Source organism: Chinchilla lanigera, unplaced genomic scaffold (assembly GCF_000276665.1).
Source record: "Chinchilla lanigera isolate Chin_1 unplaced genomic scaffold, ChiLan1.0 scaffold00157, whole genome shotgun sequence".
Classification (NCBI taxonomy): domain Eukaryota; kingdom Metazoa; phylum Chordata; class Mammalia; order Rodentia; family Chinchillidae; genus Chinchilla; species Chinchilla lanigera.
Genome location: NW_004955558.1, coordinates 1,511,451 through 1,526,815, shown reverse-complemented (window position 1 = coordinate 1,526,815; position 15,365 = coordinate 1,511,451). Strand labels below are relative to the sequence as shown.

The window sequence follows — 15,365 nt, the reverse complement described above, 5'->3', positions numbered from 1 at the left end:
AATGTGTATAATGGCCCATTTCACCCTCCTTTAAAACTCTTAATTTTAATAAGTCAAACTAATCAATGTTTTGCCTTACAATTTATACCTTTTTGAAGTGGGTACTGGTAATCAAACTCAGGACCTAGAGCTTGCCAGGCAGGTGCTGTGCCACTGAGCTATTTCCCTGGTCCCATGATTTATGCTTTTGAAGCCTTGAGAATTTATCCCTATCCCAGAGACCTGAAGGTGTTTGGAATTTTTTCTTCCCAATCCCTAAGTCTATGCTGCTCTCAGTGGTCTTTGGTACAATGGCAGCCGCTTTTCTGTGTGGTTTAGATGGGAATCCAGACTTGTTCGCGTGTACACAGTAGATCAATTTCCCCAACACCATTTGTGAAGCCCCCTTCATCACTCCATTCATTTGCATTGCTGTCTTATCAGACAATTACTCCCCAGCTGTTCTACCCATTTACGTTGAGTGTGTGTCTAAGATCATGCTTTGCCTCAGTGGCCCACTTGTCTGTTCTTGCACCAATCCCACCCTTTGCTTTAAACATTAATTTTGCTTTGCAAGATGTCTTAATATCTCGTAGGGCAAGAAGCTTATTTCTTGCACCATCACAGCCCTATTCTTCTCCCCACTTACATCACCATGCAGGAAATGCACAGATCCTCTCCACCCTGAATGTGAACCATTTAGAGACACCTCTCTATCTGCTCCCTCCTAGTTCTGGAACCAGCGCCTGGGTTGGAAAAGATACATCCTCATCCAGGAAGAGAAAGTCAAGGCTGCCCAGGAAAATGTGCAATGTCTTAGCTCAGATTTCAGTTTCTAGAAACTTCCTTTCCCACGCCATGCCCTGTGCATCAGCATGCAGAAAGCCAATCTCAGCAGCGTGGGCACTCCAGAGTTTATTTTCCTAGATCCAAGCCAGGATGTTGGCAGGCGCTGCATGCCTGGAGCACTAAAGGAAGCATCAAGAGTGGCCAGTGTTTGAGTCCTCTTGCAGTCTCATCTAAATCCTGTGGTTTGTATCCTCCCAGTGCAAGGCCACTCACCGGGCAACCTCTAGGCACCCACCTTCTCGAGGAGAAGAGGGGGAGGCCCAAACGCTACTTCTCATCTCTCAGCAAAGCAAACAGTTCCCAGGAAACCACAGCCAGTTGGTTTCAGCTTACAGCCTCTTGCTTACACCGGGTGGCGGGCCACCCCGATGGATCCAGGTCACACACCCACCTGAGCAACAGCTGGGCTTGGGCCTGGCAGTGGATAGGGTGATAAGCACATCTCAGTTGCACCCAGCCCGCCTTGCCCAGAGTCAAGCAAGTTCACAAAGCACTCCCCCCTCCCTCTTGCCCCACAATCTGCCTTCCAGTCTTGCACCTACCCTGGAGCCTGACCCTGAGGTGGAACCTATCCAGGCCCTGCCAGCAGCGAGAAGCAGCTTGGGGACAATACCTACATCTCAGGCGGGTGCAGAGTCAGGAACACCACTTTTCCTGAGCTCTCCCACCCCAGTTTTATGATAAATGTTTCCTTTCATAGCTGTTAAAAAACCTAGGAGGTGCCAAATGCCTGCCCAAGGTAAAAATGTGTCCTGGTGAGGTAAAGCGCACTTACACAGTAGTAAACCAGCAGCAACAGGAATAAAACATTTACAATCCGAGACAAAGAGCTACACAAATATAATACTGAGCAAAAGAAGCCAAACACAAAACAACACACCCCGATTTTACTCACATGAGTTTATTACATTTCTATAAATCCACAGAAATCAATTTATATAGTTTGTAAATGGGTAAAACTAGTTTATGATGATAGAAGTGTATATATCCAGGGAGGGTCATGACTGGCAGCAGAATCCACTAGGTTTCCTAGGGACCTGGTCGTGTTCTGTTGCTCCATCCTGCTACTGGTACCAGGGTGTGTTTTGTTCTGCCAAAATCCACTAGAGATTATGACATTTGTGTGCACACTATTTCTGCATCCTTCAATAAAAAAGTTAATTGCAAATATTGCTGAAAAGGCATCTGTGGCAGAAATAGCTGAGGCTTACCCGACATCTCTCTTGTTCACCTTTTTTGGTAAGAGAGTCCTAACTTTATTCACAGATTAGCCTTTTATGTTTTAGGGGAGGTTCTGTTGTCAATCTGAGAAGATAGATTCAGATTGGTCCGAATCCACCACATTCGGTTCATCCTTCAGCCTCTGATTGGTTTAGTTAAGGGCATGTGACCCAATTCTAGCCAATGAGAATGAAGAAAATTCTGCTGGGTTGGTTCTTGAAATAGGTCCTCCTCCTCAGAGAGAGGCCCACTAAAGCCTTCCTGACCCCACACAGAAGAACCAAAAGGAGCAGCCAGAAATGGACAGGAGCCCCATCGCCATGTGCAGGAAGCTGCCCTCGCCTGGATTTCTTGGGCCGTGAGGTAAGACGTTATTGGAGACAATGTGAATCTTCTTTGACTTGTTGCCCAAAGCAGCTTAACTAGTGCAGCATTTTGGGAAACATGCTCCAAGTTGCCCCTTAGCAAAAATCTTGCTCTCTTATCTTCCTCCTCCTCGTCCCCTCTTCCTGTTTTAACTGTCACCCAGGGTCAAGTCAGTGCGATTTGCCCTTTTGCACTGTACCACCGGCCTTACTGTTGCTTGCAGGCAGCAATCAGCATTGGACGAAGTTTGCCTGTCACAGCAGACTGGGTGGTAATCGCTGGGTTGGTGACCAGCAAGATCACTGTCCTTCCGTCTCCAAGACTGCAAATGGCTGGGGACGAGGGGAACGATATTGATGACAGTTATTGTTAGGTTGTTTCTATTAATGTTTTTTCTCTCAAAACATGGACCGTTTACTCAACAACCACTTCCTCCCTCCTCCTCTCTCCCTCCCTCCTTCCTTCCTTCCTTCCTTCCTTCCTTCCTTCCTTCCTTCCTCCCTTCCTTCCTTTATTTTGATTGTGTGTGTGTGTGTGTGTGTGTGTGTGTGTGTGTATCTGTTTGAGGCAGGTCTTATTATGTAGTTTAGGCTGGCCTTGAACTCACTTATGTAGCCTAACCTGGCCTCAAACTCATGAGGATCCTTCTGCCTCAGCCTCCCAAGTGCTGGGATTACAGGTGTGCACCACCACACCTGGCTTCCTTCCTTTATTTTGAGATAGGGGCCTCAGTATGTTGCCCAGACTGGTCTTGAACTCCAGGGCTCAGGTGAGCCTCTTTCCTTGACCTCAGTAGCTGGGACTGCAGGTATGTGCCATGGTGCCTATTTCTCTTCTTCTTTTCTTGGTTGAAAACAATGACTTGTTCTCTTGTTAGAGAAGCATCAGAAACTCATTTTTGAGCTTCTTTTGGAGATAGAGCTTGGGCATTGAGACCCAAGGATAAGGTAAGGGAGGGTAATTCTAGGAAACTTTATTTTCTAACAAACAGAACCTTGCTTTGAGAACATTTCCTTTCTGTCTTTGTTATGGTGTGCAAGGATGTGATGCCTAGAGCTTTGGCAGTCATTTTACAAAGATGAGATTACAACCCTTGAAGGAGAGAGCTGACATGTCTTCTTCCCTCAGCTAAAATATAAGCCCAAGAAAGGCAGGGACTGGGTTCTCTGTTTTGTCGATTACTCTACCCTGGGTGGTTGTAATATAATGTGGCTCTTGGAGGTGCTCATAGTTGAGTGAATGGATGAATGGCTGGATGCAAAGGGTGGTGGAGAAGAGATGAGTTCCTAATGATGTCATTTATGAACCACACCAATCACCTCACTGCCTTCTTTCTGGGCTTCTTGTTATGTGAGATAATAAATTTCTTTATTATTTAATGCACTTCAGTTGGGTGTTTTGTTCCTGATAGGCGTCTCTCACATAATTCTTCTTCTAGGGCATTCAATTTCTAGGTATTCCCTGCAATGACTTTCTGCATGTAGCCCTGAGTACACTGCAGACTCTTGGAGCTGGCTGAGCACATGGAGATCATTACATTCCAACCCTCCCATTGTATGGATACAGAACCTCAAGACGTTATAGAGACCACTCAAGGTGTGCTGAAGCCTCAAATGTGTGTCTCCAGCAGGTGCTCCTTTGATGGCCTGCCCTGTCCGTTGATGTGCATGAGGGATCCACGTGGTAGAATGTGTCCCCACCTTTCTGGGCCCTAGCTGATTGGACACAGATTCAGCACCTGACCCAAGGACAGCAATCACACTTTCTCTCCTGTGAGCTGTTAGGGAGGGAGGAGCTGCTCCTCCAGCAGCTGTGTGAGCGATTTGAGGAGGACCCAGAGGATGCCCTCTGGGGAAAGTAAGCAAACAATCCCAAGAGAAGAGCTGGAGATCCTGCGCTGTCCTTCACCTCTTTAAACCCATGGATATTCCTCAGATCGGCCCCTTCCCATTCCTCCCCTGGCCAGTAAACTGCTCTTTTCACCCTCCCAGAATCAGGATGATCTCGGAGCACAAACCACCATCGGACTTGAAAACTGCCAGCCTGTAGGGAGAGCAGACAGAGAAGCCCGGACTGCTGCAGCCTCAGGGAGGAGGTGCCTGTCCTTCTCTCTGCCAGAGGTGTCAGTGCCCTTCTTGGTCACCAGTGCCACCAGGCCCATCATTCTCTGTCCTGCAGGCCGCAGTCTCAAAGAGGACCTTTGTATTAGCTTTGTATGGTGTCTGGAACAAACCACTGCAAATTTAGGGGTTTGAAACAGCACAGATGGATTCTCTTCTGGAGGTCAGAAGCCAAAATGGGCCTCACTGGGGAGAAACCAAGGAGCGGCCCTGGCTGCTTCCTTCTGGAGCCCGTGGGTGCAGATCTTGTCCATATCCAGTTCCCTTCAGAGGCCCCGGCAGGCTCTTGTCCAGTGCCCTTGCATCTTCTAGAAGCCCTGCATTTCTGGGCTCAGGGCCCCCTCCTCCATGCTCTGAATGAGCACTGCAGGGTCTTCCAGTCTCCTTCATCCCAGCCTTCCTGCCTCGCTTATGTAAGGGCTCTCGGGATTGACCCGGTCCTCCCAGGCCACCCAAGATGTCTGCCCTTCTCAGACCTCTACTTAATCACATCTGCGGAGTCCCTTTGCTAAACAGATGCCCTCGACTTCTGCTGGGTGATGGCCCAGTGAACCCATCGCATGTTGACAATGTTGTAGATAAGAATGCGCCTAACAGCGTCACCTACCTGACGTCCTCGCTCAGCAGTGAGGCCCGCTGGCCCCTACCTTCTGTCACCTTCTGTCTGGTAGTCTCCCGGCTGAGTGGGCACTGGGACTCGCCACCTCTGCCTGACTCACAGTTGACAGCTCAGGAAGACACGGCGTGCACAATTTGAAGTGTGGTTTCTCTCCCCTCTTCCCCTTCCCTCCCCCTCCCTTCCCCCTCCCGTCCCCTCCCCTGTCCTCTCCTCTCCTCCCCTTCCCTCCCCTCTTTTCTCCTCTCCTCTCCTCTCCTCTCTCCTCTCCTCCCCTCCCCTCTCTTCTCCTCTCCTCTTCTCCTCTCCTCTTCTCCTCTCCACTCCTCTCCTCCCCACCCCTCTCCTCTCCTCTCTTCTCTCCTCCCCTCCTCACTCCTCTCCTCTCTTCTTCTCCTCTCCCCTCTCCTCTCCTCTCCTGTCCTCTCCTCTCCTCTTCTCCCTTCCCCGCTCCTCTCCTCTCCTCTCTTGTTTTCCTTCTTTCTGCTGTTTCAGTACTGGGCATCGAATCCAGGGCCCATTGCACTGAACTATACCTCCAGCCTTTTTTTTATCTTATTTATTTACTTACTTATTTATTTTTATTTTGAGACAAGGTCTCACTAAGTCACTAAGTTGCCCAGGCTGGGCTCAAACTTGCAATCCACCTGCCTCAGCTACTCAGAGAAATATGGTTTCCAAAAATGCACATTTCTTTTACACTACCTTAATGTAAAAATGGTTGTGAGTCAAGCATTGTAAGTTGAGGAATAGGATGACATATTCACAGGTTCTAGAAATGGGGAGTTGGGCATGTCTGGGGGGCTGCCGGAGTGCCACCCCAACATAAAGAGATCCCATGGCCCCAGCACCCCTCCTCTTCCTCACGCTCCGCTCTCATTTTGTTTATGTGGCTCAGGGCTTGTGTAAGGACTGTACATACGGATGTATCGACGTCTTTACTTTCTGTCTTCCACTACCTGACCCCAAGCTCCACGAGGCAGGAGTGCTGGTCTGTGTTACCCACCACAGGTCAGTATTCGTGAAGGAAATGCCAAGCGGCTTGGGTAACGCTGAGTCTCTTCAGCAGAGGACTGGAAAGAGCAGACGCCAACCGCAGAGGGGTTAGCGGCTGGCGGCGCAGGGAGGGGACACACTCAGAGGCCACTTCTGAGATGTTTTATTTCAGGAACTGAATTTGGGTCATGGTTAAAGTTGCAATGGATGCTCTGGGCTGGAGGTAGGAGATATAATCCCGCCCTGGATATTCTGGGAACTGTCCTTAGGGTCCCGCTGGCGGGAAGGGCGTCCTGACCCAGAGCCGAGGAGTCGGTCCTTGGCGTCCTCGGGAAGGTGAGCGTGGCCCTGCAGCAGTGGAGATGCCGGTGTCTCTGGGCCTGGGGGACTCAGTTGTTCTTGATGGTGGTGTGGATCCACTTTTTGAACCGGCAGAGGTTGGTGTACACGCCTGGTCTGTTGGGCTGGGCACAGGGGAAGTCACCCCAGGACACCAAGCCCTGCAGGTAGCTGTTGCAGACCACAGGGCCCCCGGAGTCACCCTGCGGGGAGAGGGAGGCACAGAGACCCGAGCCACACACAGACAGAGGGACCGAGAAGACACACAGGACAGTGCAGACATGGACAGAGGCAGATATAGAAGGAGGGAGAGCAATGTGAAGGTTTTACCCTGTGTCCGGGGCCCCGGATGTCCAGGGCCCCGGATGTCCCCCTCTTCCCTCCCAGGCTGTCTTCCTGGACACCCCTTTGTCCACACGTCGTCATTCCCCGGGGTCAGGACCAGTCCACATCCCCCGGTCTCATAGGTCTCTCGTGTCTCTGCCCGTTCGTTCTCTCTCGCTCTCCCTTCTACCTCTGGGTGGTTTATTCTTCCTCCTCAACACCCTGCCCTGCTGACACCCTCTCCCCGCATCCTGGACACAAGTTCATCCCAGTTTATTTTTTGTACTGGGAATTGAACCTCCTTCACACTGAGCTGCAACCATCCCAGCCTTTTTTTTTCCCCACCTTAGCTTTTTGAAACAAAAAAAAAAAAAAATTTTTTTTTTAAAATTTTGAGGCTGGGTCTTGGTAAGTCACTAAATTACCCAGGCTGGGCTAGAACTTGCAGTCCTCTTGCATCAGCCTACCAGAGTGCTGGGATCATAGGTCTGTGCCACCACACTCAGCGAACATCAACCCTGCCTGGGGGCTGGATGAGAGGGCTATGGCTCTGCCCTGTGCATTGGGGGGCATTCAGCAGAGTCTTGGGGCTCCTACCACCTGACCTGGGGTCCTTTCTCCCTGCAGCTGTGACTCCAAAGGGGTCCTTAGGCCTTCTGCCCCCAGGGACAGAATCACCTGCACTGCGAACCGCTCCCTTGGACTAGTGGAGTTGCTTGTTCCCAGCTCCCCATGCTCCCCTGTAATTACAGGGGAGAGCCCCTGTCTTTTCTGACAGCGGCTCTCCTTGCTGTCGTATTCATGTTCCTGAAAGTCTGCCCTTGGGAGCAGGAGGCCTGGCTGCTGCCCCATCCTCTTCTGCAGTGGATGCTTCTCAACCAGAGGTCCTCCGCAGTGCAACTTTGCTGTGCTTTCATTTCTGGGCTCTAATTTTTGATTTTCATTTCTGGGCTCTAATTTTTGATTTGATTAACTGGAATTATAGGAGTGCTGGGCCTTTCTCATTCGTTTTTGTTTAAGTTACTACAGAGATGTTATGGGAGGCCATTAGTTAACCTTCCTGAGTCTTGGCCATAAAGTAAGGCTAATAATGGTGGTTAAATGTATTGACAATGAGTTAGTGTCCAGTGAGCAGTCCCTGCTACCGCGACCTGTGCTTTTATTTAGTCTTGTTGCTTGTGGCAGGTAGTGGTCACACCCAGGCCACACACTGCTTGGAAAGGGCACCTTTAGTTCTTGCAAAGCAAGACACCCACCTGGACCACAGAACGCTTCATGGTTTAAAATCCTGCAATTTCCCAGCTGGCTTGAGGGCCTGTGTGGGGCTTTTCACAGCCATCAGAAGGAGACTGGCTCTACCTGAGTTCACGGCTCACTAAGCCAACAGGCACCAGACTACGAATGAAATGCACCCTGAGAACGATCGGAGCCTGACTCCCTTACATCCTGCAGGGCCACCTGAGCAGGAGAGGCGTCCGGTGGTTGTTTCATTTTAACTTCTGGCCAGGTTTGGTGGTGCACACCTAGGACCTCAAATGCACTCAGGAGGCTGAGGCAGGAGGATTGTTAAGTTGGAGGCCAACTTCAGCTCCATAGTTCAAGGCCAGCCTGGACTGTATAGTGTGACCCTATCTCAGGAACACTGATCATAATATAAAATAAAAACAGTTTTAACTTGTCTTCCTCAAGAGGGATTCCATGAGACACAGAAACACTTTGCTTTAGCAACCAAGAAATATTTGTTAAATGTTGGTTGCCACTCACCTCTTCAGCCTCAGCTCCTGTCCCCACATCCGGTTTCTCAGAAATGCTTGTTTCTTCCGCTCCTCTCAGCAGTTAACCTCCTTCCTGCCTCAGGGCCTTTCCACATGTGTTTCCCCCTGTCTCCCGCACCTTCATGGATCTGGCTTCTTGGAGCGACTCAGCCCCTGCACAATGCCACTTCCCCCACATGTGTGAATACTGCTTCGCTATTTATTACACTGAAGCCATGTCTTATTTTCAGGTTGTCCTTACCACTCTCTGGAGAGTCTGCTGACCCTAAATTGGCTTTCTTTTGCTCTTCCAGCAACTGTCCCTGTACAAGATCCTCTCCTCATCGAGTACCTAGCACGCTGAGTCCTTCCTCAAGCTTTCCCTTAGCATTTGTTGGAAAGACGTCGTCATATAGATTCCCTGCAGACATGAAATCTTAATGCGGTGTACACCCTGTCCCACCGTCAGAACAGCCTCGTTCTCTCCTTCCAGGCAGGTGCCATCTGACACAGTGGCCTGCAGCCACACGGAGCTTCTGAACTCCTGAAACTGGGCCACCGGGCCAGTGTAAAGTACATGCCGGCTTTCAAAGACAACATGGAAAAATCCCAGAAGACAAACTATCTCCTTTGTAACTGTTTTAGATCAATTACCTTTTGAAATGATATTTTGGGAGATACTGAATTAAATAAAAGTATTGATGTGACTTTTACCTGTTTTATCAGTAGTATTTTTGCAGTACTGGAGACCCAGGGGCCTATCTTTTATCCCTTTTTAATTTTTAGTTTGGGACAGGGTCTCGTTAAGTTGACCACACTGGCCTTGAACTTTCGATCCTTCTGCCTCAGCCTCCTAAGTAGCTAGGAGTATAGGTGTGTGCCACCATGCTTGGCTTTTTTTCTTTTTACTTTTTAAGCTGTGGCTATTAGAAAATTTAAATCACATGTGCAGGCTCACATCCTATTTTTGTGGGCACTGCTGCTCCAGAATCTGAGCTGGTGAGATCCGGAGCCCTAACTCAGCCATCACTGGCTTCCTGGTGCTTAATAAGCCCAGCGTCTGGCTCTCACCTGACAGGAGTCTCTGGCATCCTTGTCACCAGCGCAGAACATGGAGTCATCTATCTGTCCCGGGTAGGCATCCTTACACTTCTCCTCGCTCAGCACTTTGACACCGAGGCACTGGAGCTTCTTGGGGAAGTTGTCTATCAAACGGTAACACAGTGAGGGGCAGAGATACGCAGAGAGGGGCAGAGGCAGGTGGGTGCCAGGAGGGACCCGGACTCACGCTGGGAGCTGCTGGTGGTGCCCCAGCCCGACACTAGGCACTGGGTCCCGGCGGATGGGCAGTGGGAGGAGATGTTGATAGGCTTGACCGAGTGGCTGATGCGGATTTTTTTGTTCAGTTTGATGAGCATGAGGTCGTTGGAGTGGCTAGGGTAGGAGTAGCCAGGGTGGGGGATGGATTTGATTCCCCGGAACATCTGCTGTCCAGATTCATAGACGGGAGACCTGGAGTGGTGGCCGAGACGGACCCTGTAGACTCTGAGGACGACAGTAGGGGGTCACCATGAGCCCTGGTCCTTGTGCCCATATCCGGTGCTCATTCCAGCCCAGCTGCACCCTAGCCTCAACGCTAGCCCAACGCCATCCCTGACCCGTGTCCTACCACACCTCCAACCTGGCACAACCAGCCCTCCCCTCCCCCAACGTGAAATCCCCCAGTCATCAACCTCAGAGCTTACGAACATCCCCTTCCCGAGGTCCCGGTTGCTGACCAATGGCCCCAGAGCTAATATCCAGTCCCTCCTCAATCCCCAGCCTTGGGCGTGGCCATCACTAACGCCACAGACTCAAATCTAACTCCATCCTGAATTCTATCTCTTCCCGCTCCTAGCCTGATCTCAACTCCACCGTTATTTCCACCCCCAGTTCTAGAGCCAATCATGGACACACAGACGCCTAGCCCCCAGTGGGGCCCCCTCCAACTCCAAGCCCAATCCGACTCAGTCCTCATCGTTCACAATCCACCCATCCCCCGCGTGTGCGTCCCCAAACCCAAATCCAGTCGCGCCGACTGCAGCCCGGCCGCCTACCCCCATTTCCTAACCCTAAGCGCAGCGCTCTCCTCAGCCCGGCATCTCTCTCTGACCCCAGCCCTAGCGCGGTCCCCCCGCAGCTTCCCTGCATCCTGCTCCACCCCCATTTCAAAGCCAATCTCGGTCCCACCTCCATGCCGAACCACTGGACACAGACGCGAGCATCTTCCGCCCCCACACCCAGCCCTTCCCGACTCCCACGCCCAAGGCAGCCCCGCCCCGGCGTGCCCCCCATCTCTCCCCAACCCCTGTCTCGGTCCCGCCGTGCGGGCCTCCCCGCCCCGCCCCACTCACGGCTTCCGGCAGTGCGCGGCCGTGAGCAGCCACTGAGGGTGCACCAGCACCGCCCCGCAGTACAGCTTTCTGGGCGCCAGCAGCAGCGCGCCCTGCCAGGGCTGCGAGTCCGTCTCGCAGTCTGACCCGTTCACGATGCGGCTGCTGCTGTCGTCGTCCTCGGACCTGGTGTCCTCCCCGGCCTCGGCCTCGCCTCCGAGGTCCCGGCTGCTGTCCGATGACTCGGAGGACCCGGTGGTGGCCGAGGGGTTGTCACAGGAGATGTCATTCGCAAGGACAGGCTCTGAGGGCAGAAATGGGCCGGGTGGGCTCAGGGCGGGGCTTAGACTTCAGAGGAGGGGAGGTGGGCTGGGGGGGACTGTGGTGTGGTGTGGGAGGGGCCAGGAATTCGGGGTGGGGCCAAGGGTGTGGGGCCCAGTCAGGTCTATGGAGGTGGAGCCTAGAGAACAGGGCCCAAGCCCAGAGTGATGGTACAGCACACTGGGAGGCTGAGGCAGGAGGATTCCAATTGTGAGTTCAGTTTGGGCAGTTTCCGGACTTAGTGAGACCCTGTCTCAAAAGAAAGAAAGAAAAAGAAAGGAAGAAAGAAAGAAAGATAGAGGAGAAAGGAGGAAGGAAAGAAAAAAGAAAGGGAGAGGGAAGGAAGGAAGGAAGGAAGGAAGGAAGGAAGGAAGGAAGGAAGGAAGGAAGGAAGGAAGGAAGGAAGGAAGGAAGGAAGGAAGGAAGGAAGGAAGGGAGGAAGGGAAGTGCATGCTAGGATGTGGCTCAGTGTGGAGACAGAATTAGGGTTGGCTCAGAACTGCAGGTTAGAACTCAGAAGTGCGGGTTAAGGGAGGTTTGGGATGCAGCGGAAATAAAGATGGAGTTGAGAAGGGTCTAGGGTTGGGCTCTGACGTAAAATTGAGGGTGGAGTTGGTTCGAGTTTTATGGGTTAGCCATGTCGTACTCCAGGCTGGGGTGGGGGTGATTCAGGCTGAGGGTGGATAGTCTGGGGTTGACAATGCTCATTTTTTTTTTCTTTCCCTATGAATTGTCTGTTTATGGCCCATATTTAAATTCGGTTCCCTCCCCACACTTTTTTTGTCTTTTTGAGACAGGGTCTCGCTGCGCAGTTCAGGCTGGCCTAGAGCTCACTTTGTAGCCCAGGCTGTCCTTGAGCTAGAAACAATCCTCCCGCCTCAGCCTCCTGAGTGCTGCGATTACAGACGTGCTGCGCTACCACGCCCGGTTGAGAATGCTCATGTTGATGGTTGGGGAGTTCCGGGTTTGGGTAGGGCTGGGATGGAATGGGATGGGACGAGCTGGGGGTGCGGTGGGGTAGAGCTGCGGATGGGGTTGGGCTGGGGCTCAGAAGGCGGTGGGGGAGCAGACTAGGGCTTTAGGGATAGGGCCAAGTGTTAGGAAGTGGGTCAGGCCTCAGTGAGAAGTGTCAGGGCTGGAGGCAGCAGAGCCTGAGATGAGCAAGGGGCTTGGAATGGCTCTGGGCGGGGACAAAACCAGGTCACTGCGATAATCCGATGATCTGTCAGGTAAGAGCCCTGACTGGGCTGGGATGTGGCTCACTGGTGGAGTTCTTGACCTGCATGCACAAGACCCTGGGTTCGATCCCAGAAAAGGAAAGGGGGGAGGTGGATTTAGGAGCACCACAGCAAGGGGGTGGAGCCTGGCTGAAAGGGGTGGGGCAGGGGCGGGGCCTGGAAGGCGGGTGCAGCCCAGGGATCCAACCAGAGAAGAGAGTATGGCCCAGGGGAGTGGCCAAGAAAGGGGCGGAGCCAGAGATAGGGGCGGAGTTGGAGTTGGGGGCGCAGAACCATTAAAAGGGCACTACAAGGAGAAGACAAGCAGGGCAGCTTTCTAATTCTGAGACTCAGATCCTCCTACCAGCGCGTTGGCGCCGCACAGACCCGCAGACCCCCACATCTGCCCGGCCATCGGTCCTCCCACCGGCCAGCGACGCTTGCTGTTCTTGCCGATGCCCCGGAGAATGAAGTCTTGGCATCATCTCCATCCCAAACACATTCCAGCCGCACAGTCGTGGTCAGGGCCGGGCACACGCAACTGAGGCACAGACATCCTTGCACGTTACACAGCCGTCTGGGCACACGCAGAGCGGCCTGCAGAGCCTCACACACCCATCCGGAGTCCCAGCGACATGCACGGTTGCTGGGGGTGCACGGAGGTGAGACTGCCCCGTGCGTTCACACAAGCGCTGTGACACGCGACAGGGTCACGCTCAGTGGACCTTTGGGCGCCCGTACCCAGCACGTCATGGCGCCAGTAGGTCACCTTCCCGGTCATGGTGACAGCCACTTCTGGACACTCGGTCCTTTCAGGTAGGGCCTGGAGGCCCAGATACACAGCGACTTCACACAACCTCATATAAACAAAGTCACGTCCTGTCGCTGGACAGAAAGTCTCAGGCAGGCATCACAAGGGCACAGATATAGGCGCCAGCCACATCACGCGGTCACAAACGGCTGCCGCAAGCACACTGTCACATATTTTGCTGCACTAGTCCCACGACAGAGGGACCAGGACAAGGAGAGGCTCAGACACTGCAGGGGTACACAAAGCCGCGTTGCCACACTCAGCCAAACACGCAGCAGCTTTCCTGGGGCCGCACACGCCCACATGGTTGTAAAGCCGCACACAGTCTTAGGGAACACACCCCCAGTCGCGCACAAGCCTCAGAGGGCCAGCTCCACTGCTGTGTCACAGCGCTTGACCCGGCACCAGGCACGCACACAAGCACACGAGTACAAGTGCGGGCAGTCACGGGGCCCCACAGAGATGCACACTTACAAATACGGACGGGACAAGCCGTCGGGTCCACACAGGCAGCCACCCCCTGTCCTGCGCATGCCCACCAGGGTCTCGGTTACCTGTGGCCCCCAGAATCAGGGCCATGATCAGGGCGCCCAGCATCCACATCCAGGGGTCTGCTGCTCGACCCATGGCTGCTGCACCTGCGGGAGACAGGATGCAGAGGTGGCTCTGGGCGTCTCAGCCCACTTCCCTCCCTGTCCTGCCTTGTGTTTGGGGACGGAGGGAGGCCCCGGGGTATTGACACAAGGTCCCAGCCATCCTCAGTGCTTAGCTGAGACCCAGGGCCCTCTAATGGGGAGCAGAGGTCGTCAGCACTGCCAGCCCTCCTCCGGGACGCAGGGTGCACCCCACATTCGGCCAGACTTGGGGCACCTCTCCCGGCCTGCCGCGGGACCCCCGGCCCAGCTCACCTGCCTCGTCTGTCTGGGGTGAGGAGCTGGCTTCCGGCTCAGCTGCAGACTCCTCAGCCCGTGCTGCCTTCCTGCCAAAGCCTCCTTCTCAGCTCCTGCAGGCCCTGGGTTATAACCGCCCACTGGTCCCCGGGGCGCATTCCCGGGGAGTGAGGCGCCCCGTCAGTCTGTCAGTCTGCCCGTAATCGCTCGTCCCGCCTCCTCCCCCCTCCGCCCCCAGCCCCGCGCCACTCCCGGCCAGCCTGGCTTCGGGATGAGGAGGGGTCTCCTGAGATGGGGACTGGCTGTTCAGGGCTTCTCACCCCCTCTGGGCGCTCTCCAGGCACAAGCACAGATTTCTTTCTTCTCTGCTCTTTTCGTTCATTCTGCCTTTCTCCGTCTCTCTCCTTACTTCTTTCTCCACGTTTGCTTTTCAGACTCATCTATCAGAGCTCTGAGTTTTCTTTTCCCACGGAAACTTTCTGAGTCTCTCAATATTTGCAACCCACTGAACCCATGTCTGTCTGTCTGTCTCTCTCTGTCCTCTCTCTATCCCCATTGGCTCTCTGCTTTGCTCTTCCTGTATCTTTCTGTCTCTCTTTCTCTGTGTCCTGCTTTGGGGGCAGGGGAGATCCAGGTGGCCTTGCAGAGAGCCTCCCCCTCCCAAGTCCCTCTTCTTGTCCCCTTCCCCAGGGTGCAGGCCAGGGGACAGACAGACATAAGGCTCAGCCTGGGGGCCCTGCCGGTGCCTTGGCCCACCTGATGCCTGGCGTGGCCAAGCGTGGGTGACGGTACTGGGCAGGGCCACCTGTTAATGGAAAAAGAGGGCCAGAGCCAACATGGAGGTGGTGGCTTCTGCCGTTTGGGAAATGGGGCATCGGGCTGGGAGCTGAGCGGTGGTGATGAGGGCCACCCGTCCTGTCTGTGTTTGTTCAGCTTCTGGTTTCTGTTGGCCCCAGCTCTCTGCCAGGTTTCTCCTCACTGGGAGGGAGAGCCATAGATAGCTGTGTCAGGCAGGGGCCAGACACAGATCTGACCCAGACAAAACGACAAAGACTCAGGGTGCTGTCCTCGCTGCGCCCTGGTCCCCCGAGGCCAGAAACCAAGTCTCACTCAGGTAGACGACCCAGCACCTGTCCGGTGGTAGGTTTTAGAGTCCTGTGGTTGGTTTTGGTGCACAGGAAAAAAAAAAA

The 15,365-nt window shown here is 53.5% G+C and overlaps 1 protein-coding gene across 1 annotated transcript; it reads right to left on the bottom strand.

Annotated features, from left to right (window-relative positions):
- Positions 1-6,293: 6,293 nt before the first annotated feature.
- On the bottom strand, positions 6,294-14,338 carry Klk5 (kallikrein-related peptidase 5). The gene is made up of 6 exons (XM_005412727.2): positions 14,194-14,338; positions 13,840-13,923; positions 10,958-11,240; positions 9,853-10,109; positions 9,636-9,769; positions 6,294-6,689 (listed from the first exon to the last, which is right to left on the bottom strand). Exons 2-6 carry the CDS (start codon positions 13,910-13,912, stop codon positions 6,537-6,539), a joined length of 900 nt encoding a protein of 299 aa, XP_005412784.1. The 5' UTR covers positions 13,913-13,923; positions 14,194-14,338; the 3' UTR covers positions 6,294-6,536.
- Between the last annotated feature and the right edge of the window lie 1,027 nt (positions 14,339-15,365).